This window comes from Paralichthys olivaceus, chromosome 14, assembly GCF_024713975.1.
Source record: "Paralichthys olivaceus isolate ysfri-2021 chromosome 14, ASM2471397v2, whole genome shotgun sequence".
Taxonomy (NCBI): domain Eukaryota; kingdom Metazoa; phylum Chordata; class Actinopteri; order Pleuronectiformes; family Paralichthyidae; genus Paralichthys; species Paralichthys olivaceus.
The window spans coordinates 15,654,669-15,674,560 of NC_091106.1; the positions used below are offsets into that span (position 1 = coordinate 15,654,669).

General features: G+C 43.4%; 1 protein-coding gene across 4 annotated transcripts in view; it reads left to right on the top strand.

Moving 5' to 3' along the window:
• LOC109636652 (protocadherin-15-like) overlaps positions 1–19,344 on the top strand; it is a 190,050-nt gene extending 170,706 nt beyond the window's left edge. For 2 of the 4 annotated variants that reach the window (XM_069538672.1, XM_069538673.1), the window contains 3 exons: positions 1,635–1,811; positions 3,851–4,069; positions 5,463–6,102. In XM_069538672.1, coding sequence (XP_069394773.1) covers positions 1,635–1,811; positions 3,851–4,069; positions 5,463–5,475 — 409 coding nt within the window. In that variant the 3' untranslated portion in view covers positions 5,476–6,102. Of the gene's footprint in view, positions 1–1,634; positions 1,812–3,850; positions 4,070–5,462; positions 6,104–6,205; positions 6,326–14,423; positions 14,446–15,060; positions 15,100–15,258; positions 15,333–16,425; positions 16,535–16,681; positions 18,640–19,203 lie in introns of those variants that run through there. The other 2 variants (XM_069538674.1, XM_069538671.1) reach the window with 2 other exon arrangements.
• Positions 19,345–19,892: the final 548 nt, after the last annotated feature.

Here is a 19,892-nt window from a genome sequence, read left to right on the forward strand (position 1 = left end):
GGCGGTTCGAATGAATCAGGACCACCACATTCTTCAGCCCCGTCTGTCTCAGGACAAACTGTCTTTGCCAGGGATTTGAAAGGCTGGAGATGACCATTTGAATTAGCTCCACCTCCAAGCTTATTCTAAAGGCATATTTTTGGAGTTTTTTATATTTAACATAAGCTCCTGTGTGATAAGAAGACACTGGAAAATGAATTGAATCCTTCTGTGCAGTGCTTTTCCCACTACGATCAGAAAAATAAATTAACACGGACTAATACAAATCAATGTCACATAGACATCAACAAAAGATATGATCATGGATTAGCCACTGAGTCAATCCACGGGAGTCAGTTACTAATTAATTAATGATGAGATTGAGATGATCAGATTCATGAAATATCTCTTGGCAGCTCTCGGTGCACAGTGTTTAGCCTCATTAGTTCCTCTGAAAGGGAAATTGGTGTAAACAGTTGTTTTTCAAGAGCTTTCTGTGTCCTTCCCACACAAGTGACACCGCTGTCTGGGCTGAAAAAGCACACGCATTAGTCATGTTAAGCTCTTTGCAGTGATGTCATGTGATGGGTCTGCAATTTTTCACAGTGCTGGTGATGATCCAGGGCCATTTTACCTGAGTGCTCAAACAGTTTATCCTCTTTGGCAAATGTAGACAGCAAAGGCTTTCCTTTATTGGCTGTAATTTGAGGTGTGGATTTCTCCCAGCCTGAAAAAGGATTATCATAGTCTCGCTTTGCCAAGAGCCCAGTGTGGAGAAACAAGCTGCTGCCCAATGGCACAAACCTTGCCAGAGTATAGTGCTTAAGGTTGGTGGCTCTCATATTGGTTGTGGTCACAGAGCTGCCAGAAATCCTTTGAACTAATGTGAACCTGGATTTTGGTTTATTTAAGTCTAGACATGATCTACCAACTTCAGTATTTACGCCAATATTTCTTTATTTAAGGCAGAACGGTGGTGCAGAGCTCTGTTCTCTGCTTTTCAGCCGTGTTCTCTCCTTGTGGAGTTTTGCATGTTCTCCATGTATTTTCAGTGGGCATGCTGCCTCCTCCCACAATCCAAAGACAAGCAGTTTGTTTGGCGTTTGTGTAACTGGAGACTCTAAGGCTACATCCAATCTAATACGTTTAAATCTCCGTCCTCATAAGCATTTTTGCTCCACATCAGTAATAATCCCCAATCCATGCTAGCACAGATGAAAATATATATCATTCTCCTACACTGGGAATGTGCGCGCTGGTGTAAATATGGAGATGATTGTCTATTCTGCAGCTGGTTGAGTAGTTAATAAAAATACTACGATCAAGGAAGAACAGTTGTGAAAAGTAAGAAGAATTATTTGTTTTCTTCAACCAACGCCAAGGTGGAGCTGTTGCTGACAGTCGGTGTTTAAAGAGGTCACTGTATCACCGTTTCCAAATGTCTCCTTATCTGCACATCCAGAATACAATACAGAGCAGGAGTTTTTAAACTCAAATGGGGACGGCCTCTTTTTCCAAACCGAAAACTGTGGATTAGTGTGAATGCCAGGATTGGCTCCAGCTTCCCCTGTGACCCTCAAAGAATAAGCAGTACAGATAAAGAAATGACAGATTTCTTTACTTTTAAAGTTTGACTTGTATTATGTTCATTTCAGTATTCTAGAGCGCCACGTCCAGGACCAGATTCCAGGTGCCAAAGTTATTGTAGAAGCGATTGGGCCACGTCGTCATGGCGATGGCTTTGAACTGGAGGACTACAGTAAGTCGGACCTGATGGTGTACGCCATAGACCCGCTCACCAACAGGGCCATTTCACGCCAGGAGCTCTTCAAGTGAGTGGGTGAATTTTTATTGCAAAACTTCCAGTCCACAATTTGGTTGAAATTGATGCCCTGCATGTCTCCCTCCTTCCCCTCTGTCCACACAGTGAGTCAGCAAATATCTCTCCTCTCCCACAGCGTCTCCACTTTCTCAACACCTTTAGGTTCTTTATACGACTTTGATTATCCTGCAGGTGCACCAAATCTGTCATATGTCAGAGTAGAGGGGCAGATTTAAGGGAGAGAAGGGCGAGGTGAGGCTAGGGATGGACAAAATGAGAGTGAGGGCATTGGTGTATTTCAGTCAGTCCATCAATCCGTCATGCCGGTGCCTTGAAGGCTGTTCCAGGAGCCTGGTGATTATGTCAGCTGTAGTTTTATTTCTTTTGGTTTGGGGACATGTAGAGATAGAGATGTAATACCAGTGATCTCTCTCAGAAAGTGTGTTGAAACACTGGTTGACGACAGAAAAGGTGCTTTCAAGAACTTCTTTGTTCCAGTGTTTCTTAGCCCTTTTGTCAAATCAATCAGACACCAATTTTGAAAAGCCAGTTCAACTAGAGCTTGAGAGTTTCCAGTCAATATAAAACTATTGTTCCCTTTCTGTCTTTGTTTATCCAAATCTGTGGCCTCTGCTGAGAATCGTCCTCTTTCTATTTGAAATGAGATTGTGCAATTTTCCTTCATTTGCAAATCCTCCACTCAAATGACATATAGATGTGCTTTGTGTTAGTGTTGAATCTATTATATCAGTGTCCTTGACCATCAGAGGAGCGCCACAGCCTTTTTTTTTTAAGTGGGAGCTTGAGGCTGCTGCCATGAGCAGGGTGTCTTACAAGCAGCGTCTTCTTTTTTTTTTAAACCAAAAATAGCGACCATCGCCCTGATCACAAGTGGCAGCTTTTCAGAGAGCAGAGCTAATTGTACAGTAAAAGCGGCCTTTTATGCATGCAGTGCATGTCTGACCACATTGGGGGGGTAATTGCATGTTATATGTCTGTGACTTTGCTGTCAGATCGCAGAGGGAGAAAGAGTAACGGCGAGTGGATTGTTGTGTTGTGCATTATCCTCATGTCACCTTGAGTGTGGACTCTCCTTCATAGCCATTATTTATTCACCTATAGAAAAACAAAAATTGACAGTAATTGGATATGGCAGCCAGCTTGCTCCTTTGTGAGTCAGGTTGTTTGAAAGCCACTTTGAAGCAACCGGTTAATGGAACATCAGTGAGTGTGTTGCTCATATACACGTATGATGCAAATTCTGCCACAGGTCGGTAATTTAACACTTATTGAAAACATGTGATTCAACACTTGCTGGCAGAAAGGTCACACAATGTTTAATTATTTTTCGTGGTCAAAATCATTTGGATTCAAAGATTAAAAACAAATGTAATTCCAGTTTGCCCGATCCTCAGTCTCTTGTTTCAGCTTTCAAAATGTGATGGTAAAATTGCCAGATGTCATTGGCCTTGAAATAATTGTCTTTTAGCAAATGAGGGTTTTTAAGCAAATGTGTTCAGCAGCTTTTCGCTAACTGTGTCACTGGGCAGTCAGCGTAGTGCACAGTGACGTTGAAGAGCTTTTTCACTAAAAGCAGCAGCCTGCTGTCATAAAATCAGATACTTTGAGACATGCTCGAGACATTTTCCAGAACTTTACCTGACAGACCCTTGAGTGAAAATTCACAGCCAGTGAGTTGGTGTGTTGATGATATTTCTAACACACGAGATGCAAAACTGACAGACAATCTCCTGCTGCCTTCTTGATATGTGAAAGGCAATGTGTCCATGTGTGAAAACAAGCGAGAGAGCGCTGAACCAAATCAGTGAAGTTGCAGACAAGACATGAACTATGAGCTGAAACTCACTGCAAAGTTTTCAAGTTGTCATTTTATATATCATTGCCGTAAAGCAATATTGATTATAGAGGCTTTCAAATAAACATGAAATTCAGAAGTTCACCAGATTAAGATAAATAACAAACTCAGTGGCTCTGTTCTGCTTGAAAACCATTTACTCTCCTGCGCTCATTATTTGTAATAAATCACAGATTTCTCGACGGCAACGTGCTGGAAATTAACAAGGAGTTCCAGCCGCACCTCGGCGAGGGCGGCCGCGTCCTGGAGATCCGCTCTCCGGACATCGTGGCCAGTGTGAAAAAGGCAGCTCAGGCTGTCGGCTACACAGAGGGAGCGCTCCTGGCTCTGGCCATCATCATCATCCTCTGCTGTATCCCCGCCATCCTCATCGTCATGGTCACCTACAAACAGTGAGTATACTCTCTACTACAGAGGACTCTGTAATCGATTAATCCTCTTTATCTGGTTGTCAGGGTGTTAAAAGGGAAATATATTTTGATTAGGTAGACCATTACCATGACAGATACTGTGTTGTACTTGTAAAACTTTTCCTCCTGACAAAATCAGATATTAATCCTTTGAATGTTGACCATCATTTACGTCCTCTGCACTTTGACCTGTTGGAACAGAGCCATGAAAACCACAAACAGCATAGTTTAAAAGTCTATTTCACATATTTAAGATGAAGCCTGTGCGTGTCACGCTTGTTCGCTGCCTGTTTCTCTCTCTCTCTCTCTTTCTCTCTCTCTCTCTCTCTCTGTCTGTCTCTCTCTCTCTCTCTGTCTCTCTCTCATCAGACATGCTGACTGTGCACTCTGCTGGTCTCCCTCATGCTCTGTGAAAGCAGATTAATTAACACTTATTTGTGACAAATATCTACAGCCAATTGTAACTGTCACAGTGCGTCTTCACACTACTCAATCGTCTCTGGCTGACAGATGCAGTAAACAGCGCTCTCTCTCGTTCTCTTTCTCTCTATTTCTCTTTCGCGCTTTATCTCACTCATTCAAGCATCACACACACTGCAGAAATGAAATATGACGCTTTTTGTCTGAAGCATCGTTCACGTTCACGAGGCAATTTAACTCTTAGTTGGCAGGAGCCCGGTTCTTATCCCCTCTAATCGTCTGTATGCTGAGAGCATTCCATAAACGGTGATGTTTGGAAAATGTTTATTCACGGCAGATGGGCGGATTGGTTGTCCTTATGCAAATGTGAAGACCAAACACAGCAGAAAGCTGTTGATGGTGACATTAGCCTAACACACAAACTGCCTTGGCAGATGGCTCATTGTTGGTGGTGACATGGCTTTGGTAAAATTAAATGATTTAGGAAATCATTTTCTCATTTCTGCTTGTCTAAATTTAGGGATGAATTTTTTATTTTAAAACGTGAATCTGTTTATTCATGTGGAATAATTGAATTTCTGTTGTGAATAAGTAATGGTGATATGAAGTGTGGAGGATTCACTTAAGAAAGAAGCAGTTGCTGTTTTTGTATGTAGCCCCACAGTCACTGCTTGAGGCTTGAGTGCTTCCTACTTTGCATAGAAATTGGTGAAACATCTAAAGTTCCTCTCCTGTTTCTACAGTTTAGTGTTTAAATGGATAGAAATACAAAGATTTTATGTTTGGGAATAGTTGCACGATTTATTCCACCTCACGTGTGTCTGCTTTTGAAAAGACCGGCCAATATTAAATACTTTCTGGTGTTAAAATCATTTTATTATATAAAATCTAACATGTTTTTTTTTGTCTCCCATCTTTCTCTCTTCCTGTCTCCTCTCTGCTACATCAAAACCAGGTTCAAAGAGTAAGTACTAATTCCTCTTCATGTTTCACTTCATGTCGTATAAGTGTGTGATGATTCGCAGTTATCCAGGTCGTGTTCAGAATCTCATATCCTCACACACACACACCTCATTCCACTGCAACAACTATTCACTTCCTATCTTCAACATCTCGTCACACATGACTGAACACAACAGCATCTTCAGATTTACTACAAGTCACTGCATGTGCCTCTCATAGGTTTAAAATGAAAATGAATTGGAATACAGTCGGCATTTTAAAAGAAAACTGTTCATTTACAAGAGTTCTTAATTTTTATAAGAATAATGTAGTAATTTACCGACAATGAGGTCTCTAATGAGAAAAATGTCATAATATTATGTGAATAAAGTCATAAAATCATAATTTAAGGCTACATGTCCTTTTGCAGACAAGATCAATTTGTTGCTCGGTTTAAAATTAAGATCTTATCACATTATTGTTTAGTAAAAGTTTAAATGTTAACAACTTATGTAATTTTGTGAGTCATCCGAAGCATAATATCAGTATCAGGTATCAGAGCTTTGAAAAGATAGTGTAAGAAACAGTGTCTCCTCCTAAGAAAGAACCAGGCTGTTGTGTTCTGGTAATAATCTGATAATATTACGACTTTACCCTCCAAATCTCTGAATTTGGTTTCTTCAGCATGGCAGTAATACTCTGTGGTACATCAGAAACACATATATCTGTGACTGTACATGTTAACACTTTGCACAGGCGACAGGCAGAATGTGCCAAAACCGCTCGGATTCAGATGGCCTTACCACCGGGAGGGAAAGCACCTCCTGCGGGTGCTCCCAGCGCTAACCTCTATGAAGAGCTGGGCGACAGCAGCATGTGAGTAAACCCTGACCCTTTATTATCTGTCACACGACACACCTCCTCCCATCAGGCCGCTGCTGTATTGTGCACAGCAGGTTCCTCTTTCTGTGAATTTCGATCAGTCTACTTGCTGCCTTAGATGCGACAGACGCTGCATCACTGGATCTATCTGCTCATTGGTTTTCAAACCATGATCCCCTCTCTGCAGACCACTGTGTGCCGCAGCACGGCTGGTGATAGACTGTGACTGTATGTATGTGTTTGTGATTTGACTGCGTCTGCATTTTTTTGTGAAACCCTCTCTCAAGGTGTGTGTGAGTTATTAAAATGCACTCACTCTAGTTTAGACACAAATACACAATCTGGCATGTGCTTAATAATTGAATTTGACTTAGATTACTTTACAGGTTCCTTTTGTTGATACCTACAGTGAATATCAGCATGATCGGTTTTCACCTTTCGAGTTAAATACCACTCTGAACACGCAATCAAATGTTATTGCTGGAGGATTAAATGAGGCTGAATTAGAACTGCTGCCCCACTGCCTTTGGTAAATTCTTTAAAGAAATACTGCTGCTAACATCACAACTGCTGTTAGAAGAGAGAAGAAAATTGAAATTTAATGGCAAGCTGTAAAAGAGCTGGAGACGGAGCACAGATGTTGACCAACTCTCAACAACAACACAGGCTTTTGACTCTGTAGCGGCAGGAAAGACTCTCAGGGGGATTGTTTCTGAGCCGAGCATCGTTTATTTAGGGGTTATTTTCCAGACTGTGCTCAGAATAAGTGGAGTTTCTCCTATAAACAATCCCATTAAAACACTTTGGAGCAGTGTGAAACTTGTGTGTAATAAACACTTTTGTGTGCAGGGACTGGATGTGCGGGCGTGCAAATAAATCAGCATCGTAGATTTCCCCTCAGAAACATGATGTACCTTTGCACTCACACCTCCTCCCTGTCTTCATTTTACATTAACACCTCTGACATTTCTGCTGTAGTCATTTACCATCTGTCTGTGTTTGGTTCTTCTGCATCACTTCTATCCCCCTGTCTCTCTGGATTCAGACTGCAGTAAGTAATCCCAACACATATGAGGTCCATGAATATGATCTATACGTATAGTATTTGTAAATATGGCGTTCCTTTGTTTTCCCGCTTGCTGTTAGCTTTTACTGAGCATATGCACTTCCCATAGATGGCTGTGGTTTTAGTATGTACTTAACCTTAATGAAATGAAAAGATTTTTCAAATGAGATAGGAATTTGTAAGGTGTGTTTTGTTAAATGACCTTGGTGAGGAAAGTATATTTATAACCTCAGTAGTAATACTTCCATGTAGTTAGGAAAAGTGAAGCTCCATGTCTGTAGAGGTACCTCCCTTTAGCCATTTTCAGACATGAACTCTGTGGCCACACGATTGAGTCAGGACGTTTTCCGGACTTTGCTTTTCACATATGAAGAACGCAGCAAGAGAATCCAGGACATGATGGATAAATTCTGCTGCTGAATTTGCATGTTTTTGAGCACCTCTCGGCCAAAGCTCTCGAATCTCGTCTTTTTTCAGACTTGACATCTTCATCTGCATCCTCTACGTGTACGGTACCTCTTTTTAATCCTGGGACATTTCTTTTTCTTTTTTTTTCTCAGTTTCGCACGTCTCAACACGTCCGCTCGCTCGTTGCAAATCCTCCAGACTCGATCCTGCTGTATTCTCACATGAGCTCACTCATTATCCAGAGTCTTTACGAAGGGGCTGACAGGACAAACCCTGCATATTGTCCACAGCAACTGCTATTTGCTTTCTCACTGACTGCCCTTCTGGACAATTTTAGGAGATTACCCAGAGTTCAGTGCATGTCTGAAAGCAGCTTTTAGTAGCCATCACTGTCTCCTCTCCACCTCACAATTAGACAATTGTCTCCTCATGTGTCCTCTTGTCCTAACCTTCACATCTCTTTGTGTTGTGACTGTCTGCACTCATGCGTCCAGAGTTTTTTTGTATCTTTGGGTCATATCTTGACATATTTGTGGGAATAATAATTCAATTTTTTATTGTTTGATCGCATCTTATTATTCTTTAGAATAAACTAAAACCAAATGTTGAGCTATTTAAGTCAATTCATCAAATGCTTGATTGGATTTATGTATGATCAGAATCAGTCACAGCACCAAGAGTCATAATCAGTTAAGATGCCAGACAAATGTTGCTTTTGCCTCTTCCCTTTTTTCCTTTGCTTCGCTCGCTCTTAAACCCTCAATCTTCACCTGTTTTAAGTCTTTTCTTTTCCTTTCCACCTCCACCTCTTACTGGGACAGGGCTAAAAAGTCTGTCATTGAGGAGGCTGACCACAAGAGGATTTTTAGCACCTTTGCCTGTCGCTCCCTTGCAGCCCTTGGCAACGGAGAATTGCATGTCAACTTACCCAAGTCAGAAAGCAGCGTGACCTACTACTCTGACCACAACCCACTCACCACACACAACCCTGTCTACGAAGACAACAGTCCCCTGTGCAGTCCCCATGTGGAGAGGCGGTTCTCCTTTACTCCTTCCCGCTCAGCGGCGCTGGGGTGCAACTGGTCAATGCCTGCTCGCATTCATGGAGGGCTGCACAGTTATGAAGCGCCAAGGAGACAAGCGCTTATGGACCCAACTACCTGGGAGCTGCAGATACTTCAAGCAGCCATGAAAGGCGGGCAGAGGACAGAGAGTTCAGACACACTTGACATTAGCGGCAGCACAGACACCAAGTTGTCGGTGCGTGAGCAGGCCAGACAGTTTGAACAACAGAACCTGCAGGAACGACCCCTCAGGCAAAGCAGAGAGTCCCTGGGCTCCCTCTCTTCCATTCTTGTCAGGGACAGAGACAGCGATGAGATCCTGGAGCTGACCTCAGATACTCTGTTCTCTATCATGGATTACCCCTACAGCCCCACATCAGTAGGTCGAGATGTGCCCCCCAGCATTGTTGTTACTCAGGGAGAGGAGCAGTGGCCCCTGGCAAACCAGAAGCCGACTCCACCCGTCCTAAGGAAGTTCAGCTCCAGCATCTCCAACTACATGACGGTGCAGCCGTGTCAGATCACAGTGGAGCTCATACCCGACCCACCAGATATCCCCCCACCGCTTCCTCCACGGCGACCGCAGCCTCCGTCCCCGCCAACATCTCCTCCCTCTAGCCCACCCCCATCTCTACCTTCAGCCTTCTACCTTGCTGAAACTCGGTTTCCCCCTCCATCCTCTCCCCCTCCCATACATAAAGCCCGTGCTCCCCCACCTCCGCCACCTCTTCCTCCCCCTCCCTCACCGGCTATCACTCAGTCACACCCAGTTGTGCAGTTTGTTCCCACCTCTTTGCCGCCCGTGTCCATGCTTCGTCCCGTCTCGGAGCGTAAACACCCCCGCCCTCTCGACCTGTCACAAGCAGACATCGGGACAAAGAGGGAGCTCAAGGGGATCCTGAAAAACATCCAGAATCTGGCTGAGATAGAGAGGTCTGTTGCCAACCTGTACAGCCAAGTGGACAAAAACTGCAAGGTGCCCAAGTTTACCAAGAAACCACAAGTGACTGAGGAATCAGCGGGTGCTAACGAACTGCAGGGCTCTGATCCGTGCCACGAGCAGAGCAAGCCAAAAACAATCAACTCCAGCTCTGCGATCCAGATCAACTCGATGACGAGCGGGAGCTGCACTGAAAATGGAGCGAGTCAACCGAACGTGGCTGCGGAGGCTCAGCAGAGCAGCGAGTTGAACTTGAACAATCCTTCTGATCTCAGTGAAAACTTTTCCTCTCAGTCCACTGCGTTCTGACTTTTTTCTCTGGTTCCATGCGCTCATTATTTTTATTTATATGTCTCCATGCCTGATTTTCTGTTTATTTCTAAATACTTAATTACTTGTTTATTTATTTGCACAGTTGGTAGTGTTTTATGCAAGACTGTCTGGGTTACTCAGATGCAGAATGCTTTTTTTACCCAGCACTTGGTGTGGAAATTAAATTTTAGTGCCACCTGCCTGTAAATGTGCTCAGTTCAGCCACTCTCACTGTACAATATGCTTACAGGCTTGAATCAGAACATAAAAAGGAGGCTTGAATATACAGAAGCACTTTTGCTCCGTTTATTTGCATGTTTTTTTTCTCTTCTCAAATATAAGATCCATGAGGGAGTAAAATATTCCCTAGAGTTCACAGATTAGTCCGTTCATCATGTGATAAGTACGTTATTTCAGCTCATACACATAGCATTAACATTTCATGACCAAAATGTCTTAAATTAAATTACACTATTATCACCAATTTTTTTTAATCCCATAACCCTGGGGTCTGTTTCCCCAAACCGTTTTCTGGCTGCATATATTTTCAAGATGTGTTCTCTTCCTCCCTCACATAGATAAGAGCATTAAAATTTAAGATGCTGTTGCTTCGTGCAAAATCCAAATTAGGCAAAAGGAAAAAAAATCATAATGTTGGATGGTTTTTTTGTAACGGTTAAGAATTTCACATAGGTATGTAAATTCTGTGAAATAGGATTCACAGTATTACAGAAGGATGATCACACGTTTGCTGATGAAAAATGTTAATAAAGTTGCTGCTGTGACTTGAGCGCACATAACATTTTATTTTCACTAATTTTTACACTGAGATAGGCTGCAGGAAAACCTTTCTTTTAAATAATGCAATACAATTGATTGGAGACACAGTGGGGCTCGGCACTTCTAAGTGAAAACATCTTGTGTCGGACAAAGCATCAGCAATAAAAATACATTGACTCCGACAGTCTTGTGTTGAATGAGGAGAGCCGAGCTCTGGGGGACCTGTCTATTCACACGTCTGCAGGGATCCTCCCAGCATGATAAAGTAGTCACTGTGATGTTCGGCTGCACACTGGAAAAGGCTAATTAGAGAACCAATCAATCGTTAACCAAGGCCGCCGCTTGTGCGACTGTCAACTACTGTTACCCTCTCCGTTCCTTTTCCATCCCTCTGACCTTCAACCGGATCCATTTGTCTGCGTCTCTCTCACTAGCTTCTTTTTACCCCGAAGTCGCTTCTAATACTTTCCAATCCGTGGCATCATCTTGTCAGTCTTTCCTCGTGGATCTCGAGAGGTTCTATTACCTTCGTTACTCTCATTGCCATGCGGCCCCTGTCCCCTTTTTTTGTGTGCTTGTGTCTTCCTCCCCTTTCTGTTTTTCTCCCACATTCTCATCATGTGTTTGTTTCACCCTCTGTACCCTAAGGCAAATGGTCTTAGCATGGCAGAGCAGTGTAATGTTTGATTCATCACGCACTCCCCCTGATGAGTAGATCGAAGGCTGACTGATTCTGTATTCCATGTTCGCTACATGGAATAATCTCTTCTGTAAAGAGGCAAGCAGCTGACATGCTGTTTCTTTCAACCCAAAGAGTGGTAAGCTAGAATAGATTCTTCAGGTTCAATTTTTGCTATTAGATTTAGTCTTTTGTGATGTTTCAGTGCAGCAACATAAGAAAAAAATACAAGATGAACAGAACTTTGTCATCCCAATATTGATAATGTGTGTTTATAAATCTAGTTTTACTAGAAGACTTCTCCAATAAAACAATCAGGACTCAAAAATAATTCAAATTAAGGTAAAGCTTAAAATTTTAAGTATGAATACATGCAAAGATGACACTGACTCAACTTGCAGCATAATATGTTGAGGAAAATACAAACCAAACACCATATGGAAAACAAGTAAATCATTAATGTCCGTGTACAAGCAGATGCTGATCAGAGAGATCCTTTGTTGCATGAAAACATCCGCCTGCTCTAACACCACACACTGTCTTCAAGAAACATTTCAGGAAATCTACTCTTTTACTTTAATACAGAGTTTGATGAGAAATAGCACTGTGTGGTAAACATGACACAACAGCTGGTTTGTGTTGCTGAGCACAAAGAAACTAGTCGACCAGCAACTTTGAAATTTATATCCTGTATCTATTTTATTTATTTTTGTTGTTCAATCTGTACAAAAATCACATTTTAAAATCATACATTGCCTATTTTCTGGTTAACATACCCAGGTTTTGTGGTGTGGTGTTGATTGGATTAAAGAGGGCGGCGAGATGGTGCAGTAATTAGCAGTGCATAGTAAGGTTCACGGTTCAAATCCTGGTCTGGCTGGTGTCTGTGTGGAGTTTGCATGCTCTCCTCTGGATGGATGGATGAAGATATACTGTGAGGGGGCTGGTATGTATTTATTGTTTCCTTCGGACAGATCAAATCTAGCCCATTTACCTGCTTCCAGTCTGTGCTAAACTAAGATGCTGCTTTTCAGAGCTTCATATTCACCTGACAGATAATAACAGTTCTCTCAACTCTAATGCTCAGTGATTATCCTTATCATTTTTCAATCATGTGTCGTCTTTGTGTTGTTGCTGAATGCTTTGTGACAGAAGCAGAATACTATGACCTAGTTAAAGTGGGTTTTTTTATGCAATGGAAAACTGTGAAACCAGCTATTTACAGAGCCAAGATGCACCCTGCTGTGACAGATATAATACACTGGCCTCTTCAGAATTCAAGACTTGTTGCTATCCTGGGTTTACGTCTCTCAACACTTTTTCTCCACCATTACCTTGTGAACCTGATAAGGTACTATCACCCGTCTTGTCCCCGAGTTCTCCTCATGCGCGAACTTCCTGCGGCTGCCGTCCACTGGGCCATTTTTCTTGATGTTGCCCGACGCAGCAGTAGCCGGCAGCTGAGCCAACAGGTCATCCATCAGATCCCCACTCCCTTCATTTGCTCTGCCTGGGAGGTGTGGCCATATGGCTCTGTCCTGTCCCCTGGTCACTGCCCATAATAACAGATTACAGCTCTCCAGAGGAAGTGCACATCATTGCTTGGCCGTATATCTGAGTGTGGGAGTCGTCATTATTTATGGGCCCAGACAGGTTACAGTTGTACGCTTGTGAACCTGGAGATTTTAGCCGGGATGCTCCATTTACTCACCGTATCTCATTGACTTCCGCCAAATGCATTGCAGATGCACCGTTGTTGTCCTCGGTAGAAGAGGTAACAACTTCATCCGTGTTTTTTTGTCAGCAGGACTTTTGAAAACAATGCTAAATTTAGTTGCACCAAATTTGGCTGGAGGGATTGGATAATGGCCAGGGAAGAACCTGTGGAAATTTGGTGTGAATCCGTCTAAAGAGATGGAACCAAGAATTTTAAAATCCCATTTTTAAACATTTCATTGGTGTTGAGCTCAGTCAATTTATTATAAAATGGTGCAGATTAACACGTACAGGGTTGTTTGGCCTCAGGGAAGGGATGGGATAATGGCCAGGGAAGAAGCCGTTAAAATTTGTGTGAATCTAGTTAAAAGTATGGATCCAAGAATTAGAAGAAATATTTATATTATTTGCTTGATTTCTTATTAATGGCATTAAGATGAGTTTGAACAATTTTGTGCAGATAAACAGTTTATTTTCCATCAGAAGAACCAGACAGACAAGTAGAATTGTGGCCTTCGCCGGAGGTATGCGCTCTTTGAGTGGCATTCCTCTTTATCTGTCTGATAGGGAAATTCCTAAGATTCACTTAATTCGATTTAGAAAGAAAAAACATTGCATTCTGGGGAGAGAAAACGGTGCATTACGCCGTGATAACCAGAGACAATTTTATTAGCTTTCTTTGAGTTAGTAATTCCACCATGAATCACAATGTCTTTTTCATATCTGCTTGGAGATTGTATAGATACGTCTGTATAAACACTAAGTTTTTTCTTTTTTATTCAAACCCCAATCTTTCCAGCCCTCTTTGATATTTGCGTTTATTGTATCTTTTTTTTTTCTCCCTGTTTGGATGAGATAACGGGAGGGGGGGGGGGGAAAACAGCCCGCATCTTCGTGATAACATTTCGGCCTCAGGCACCTTCCTTAATACTGAAGAATAACTGCAACTCTGTAATTTAACAAGGAAATGCACAGTAAGTAAAGCTGCAATTTCCTCAGTGGTCAGCAGAAAGTAGACGCATTTCTCGTCCCCCTAGAAGAAACATTTCATTTATCTAAAAGCACTTGAAATGTTGCTGTCAGTCCGTATTCATTATTTGTCTTATTCTCTCCTTTGTGCGGCGCAGGAGGCGAGGCTACGGCAGACAGGTAAGCATTCCCCTCTGTGATGTGTTTTTATCATTATGTTGTGCCCAGATGTTTTGTCACTCTCGAGGCAGCTAATATCCTATTATTCTTATCTATAACAGACTTGATGGGAAACACTGAATGAGATTAATATGAGATCCCACTGATAGGCCTTCTGACACTGACATTACAGTTTAGGTTTGTTTTGAAAAAGAGTTTTCTCCCAGTGTTTCTGTCAAATAACAGATAAGCATTTGGATGAGGTTTTTTCCCAACATAATCCAAGGCCAAACAAAATCCCAGTTTGACAGTTTTGACATTAAACTCCCTTTTCCTCACCTTCAAATACTCTATGACCTGTCAACTTCCAGCAGAGGCAGGATGTTTTTATTTTCACGTTGTAATTTCTTACTCTATCGCTCGGGTAACTCCTTCCCTGTTTTTTCCTTGCTTTCCATCAATACTTCTCCCCCTGCTCCTCCGTGGCGTGTAGTTTTGATTCAATGTAGAGACAACCTGCATTTTCTTTTTCTGGCTTTTAAATCTGAAACGTGTGGAGTGAACTGTTCCTTGTGTTTGTGTCTCTCCTGACCGTCCTTCCCTTCCATCACCTTCTTCCGTACTAAACCTTGGCAGCAACAGCAACTGCTGAGGCCATCTCTGCTGAGACCTGAGGTAGAAACACTCCTGCTTTTCTTAATTCACAGGGATTGTTGTCAATCTGCTGTATACTCAGCCTCTATGCTGCTGCTGCTGCTGCTCTTCTGATGTCTCTCTCTCTCTCTCGCCGAGATGTGCTGAGTAATTTCTCTTTTCTGCCTCCCTGAAATGCAGGAACTCTCCATGGAGTCAGGTATCGACCCAGGCCAGGACTACTACACACAGGACTACTATAATTATGACCAAGGGTGAGCATACAGCCCACTGACCCTCCCGTCTCTCTGCTATCTCAATCTAATTCCTGGGAATGATCCTCAATTATTTCAAGTGAAAAAAAATTACATCATTATGACTTATTTGTCATGACCTTGCCTCCAAGCTCCCAGTGCTGAGCTCCTCTGGGGACGGCAAGTTTTTTTTAAAGAACTTCAGAATAAAACGATGAGCATAACTTTGGCCGCATCTCTCTTCTGCAGCGTTGCATACCACCCGAGCATTTTCCCTCTCCTCTCCCATCAAATGTGATCAATTATGCTTGCCTTGAATCAGGTACCTGAGTGCATAAAAGTGTTTCCTGTGGTTTAATGGAAAGAGGGCATTTTTGGCTCGCCTGTTCTGTCGCCCATATGGTGTAAAGAGGAAAAACATGCAACTCAAAGCCGTAACAGCTGCTAAGAAATTGTTGTTCATTAAAAGCACTATATGTACCTACCGCTGAAAATATTCTGTAAAACCTCTTTTAGCCTTGGCCTTTTTTTGTTGTTGTTTTTTCCTCGACATCCTTTCAAACTTGCAGAGTGATTTCAAAGTAGTGCAACAAATCACTGCAGCATTCACTGACTTATCAAAGATGTTGCCAAATCTACCAAAAAGAATAAAAGGCAGTAATCAGTGGAGTCCACCAGATACGACGGAGGAATGTTTAGGAGACAGAGTTTAAAAAGAAGAGTTACGAACATAAAACGTGTTGAAGGTGACAGCTGTACAAAAGTCATGTACTGTATGCACTATTCTGCAGATGGCAATTTTAAAACTATTCAATACGTTTTCAGTTAAATTGTCCTTCAGTTTGCTCATATTGACTCTAGTATAGTTCTCGTCCCTGTAGCAGATTGTTAATAACATTTCTCCATTGTGACTCATTAGCAGCATTGTGTTAAACGATTACAGTTGCTTGTTACGATACAGAAAAAAATGAATGATTTTTAACTAAAAACAGATGCTTGTTGCTTTTTATCTCACAACATATGGATCAGTTTATTTTAAAGATACCTAATTAATGGTTATGCTGGTGTACTGTAGTTCTAAATGCTGCAATGATACTTTGTTGCTGTTTCTCAGGTACGACATTCCTCAGTTCGGCAGTCGGAGGAGGCTGATATCGCCCATGTACGATGAATATGGGGAGGTGATCATGGAGGATGATGGGTATTACTACAGTGGCCCGGAGGTATTACCTTTCCTTTGTGTAGTAATGTGAACTATTGCTTTAATGAGTTGTGTGTTCTGTGTATTATTGAAACAGTTGCATCAACCCTATGTCACATTGTGCCTTTATCATCACACACCATTCCAAAATTAAATGTGACTGTCGTAGGGCCGAGGCAGAGGCAGGGGCCGTGGAGGCATGCGGGGTAGAGGTCCATCCAAGAAGGTTGCATTTAGAGATGGGCCGCCAGAGGATGAAATCGAACAAGCTGAGCCAGCAGAGGAGGGTGAGCCTTCTAAGGCTGCCAAGAAACTGAAGTCTGTTATGAAACTCAGCAAACTCCTGGCAGCCGGCAAGAGAGAGCAGCCATCTGATGCGGGTCCCTCTGGCCCATCCTCATGGAAAAAAGCCAGAATGTTCAAGATGTTTGGTGCTGGGAAGAAGGACAAAGATTATGCCAAACTGATGTCAGCGCGCCGCATTGACAGCCAGGAGAGTCTGACTGACGGGCCAGCGCTTACGGGACCAATCGACAGCAAGTCTGATTCCCGCAGCCGTCTTGGCAAAGTTATGAGGAAAATCAACTTAGGCAACAAGCTGCGGGCCAGGAGGAAGTCGCAGAGTAGTGTGAGTAGAGGCTCGGCCACAGGCAGCGAGAGAGACGAGGAGGCCTCGCAAGTCACCAGTGAGGATGAAAGGAGGTCTAAGGTGTCTATTAGTGTCACAGAGAGTGAGCCAGAAGAAGGTGCAAGTGGAAGTGGTAGGGAGAAAGGCTCTGATGAGGAATCCTCTGAGAAAGGCAGTGTTGACAGAGATTATCTGAAAGTAGATTTAGACCGCGACGATGCCAACGAAAGCACAGTGGACTCAGAGGAAGAGCCAGATGAAGAGCTGGGGGATTCTGATGAGGAGAGCAAGTCCAAATCTGAAGGAGAAGAAAGTGAGAAGGAATCTGTCAGTGAGAAAGAATCTGCGACCGAAAAAGAATCGGATTCAGAGAAAGAGTCAGAGTCTGAGAAGTCATCGACCACAGAGAAAAAATCAGAAACGGAGAAAGAGTCCGAGAAAGAGTCTGAATCTGAGAAAGAAACTGAATCGGGAACAGGGACGGCAACAGAGAAGGAAACCAGCTCAGAAAAGGGTTCAGGAACAGAGAGTGAGTCTGAGGAAGAGTCTGAGCAGGAAGAGGCTTCAGGGAGTGCTGCTAGAAGTGGCTCTTCTGCCCAATCTTCCATGAGGTCATCAGCTACTGAGGCCAGCAAGGAGAGCAGGTCATCAGCAATGAGTGGTAGTAGGAGTGGTAGCAGAAGAAGTGAAACTGCAAGTGAGACTGGCAGTGGCAGCGGTAGTGGCAGCGGTAGTGGCAGTGGTACCGGCAGTGGTAGTAGTAGCCGCGCTGCGTCTTTATCTGGTTCAAGCGTTAAGTCGTCACAGAGAACCAGATCATCAGGAAGTGCAGTAACATCAGAGAAGTCCAGCGAAGAGCTCAGTGAGGCTGAGTCAGGGACAGGGACAGCCAGCGAGGCAGAGTCAGGGAGTGAAGGCTCCTCGTCTCGTGGGTCCAGCCAGAGGAAAACATCTGTATCTGAGTCGGCTGGAGGATCATCTTCTGGCGGTCAGATGGAGGATCAAAGTTCCCTGGGTAGCGAGGAGAGTTCAGCTGCCTCCAAGTCCACCAGTGGTAGCCGGCGGTCCCGAAAGTCCGTCCTTAGCCGCGGATCTGAGGACACAATCACAGAGGAGAGTGAGGAGGAGGATGAGGAAGAATCTCAGACTGCTGAGGAGAGCAAAGATTCAGCGAGCGAGCTCAGTGAAGAAACATCGTCCACTAAGTCCAGCGTGGCATCCGAAGACCCAGGACCCTCTGTCCCTTACACTGGTCCCCCATACCGCTCCGAGATCAGAAGCATTGGCGAGACCTCTGAGGAGACATACGGAGGACTATCCCCGATCACTGAGGTGGATGAGGACGCCATCTCCTCTGACAGGTCTTCAGCCAGCGGCTCCGGATCAGACCCCAGCGGTGTGTCGAAGGACTCCGGAGAAACGGGGGCGACTTCAGATGCTGATTCAGAGTCTGAAGGAAACTCAACTGCCTTCTAGAGAGATATATTGTCCGCTGTGAAGTAAGAGAGAATAAAATCAATTACCCTTGCATGGGAGTGAAGAAATATTGCGTGCCTCTACAGAGTGTTTCAAAAATCCACTTTCCCCTCATTTCCCCTCAGCAAGGGTGGTTCCCTGCTTTGAAATATGGGGAATTTGCTCTTTTCTTACATCTTTGACCTACTCTTCTCTTTGGTGATCTCTGAGTGTGTTTTCACGCCTCTGCATTTGATTCTACTGTGAGATTTTGCATGTTGCAGCACTTTCTGCTTTCTCTGAATGTTTTCCTCTCACTGTGAAATTTGTCCCCCATAAACTCAGTTCTTAATTTTCTTTTATTAAAAAGTTATTGGTAACAAGTCCTTTTCAAAATTCATAGTAGTATTAATGTAATAACAGCATTTTTTTTTTCTTTTCTTGGGATACGAAAGTAAATTTAACCAAGATTTCCCTGTGATTCCTCTGTGATCTCAGTATCCTGGTGTACAACCCAGCTATCTGCAGTGTGTGTGTTGAGGCCTGGGATGTTCTTTACCATCTGATACTAAGGTTATATTTACTCTGATCCCGTGTTTCCTTCGCAGACTGCAAGAAAGAAAAGGATTAAGCTGGTGGTAGATCGGGAGAACGAGACCAGCTCCACAGGAGAGGAGAGCACCACAGAGACCCAGTGGAACCGACTCCCCAACAGCAACATCAACGGTAATGTCTACCTCTCACAAAACGGCACCATCGTCCGAACCAGGAGGCTGCCGCACCCAAACAACCTGAAGGGCGGGTCACCGTGCCGGCTGGGTAAGCATTTCAAAAAACTAGACAAGTTAGGCGTGACTCACGAAGAACCTCCCCCTGTTATAAGCATTGAGGGTTCAGGAAACAACACAGAAAACGGAACAGGTACGTGTAGCCCCTCAGATGTGGATGTCAACCTCAATACCCGGTCCTCCTGTGGCTCCCTGGGATCCACCAACAACGAGCTCAAAACCTTCGGGTCCAAAAGCAGTATTGCCAAGGCTTTGATCGACAGAAACAACATTGGCCCTTGTGTCAGTGACGAGCAAGAGACGTGTGTCGATAACCACAAGAACAGCAGGGAGACACTGGAGTGCCACAGTGACCACACATTATCGGACGAGGACGAGTTATGGATGGGACCCTGGAACAGCCTGCACATACCAATGACAAAACTCTGACTGGCCATGCAGAGAATGAATTTCCTTTTTGGTTATTTTCTTTTATCTTTATCATACTGAGGGTTTTTTTGTTTAGAAAA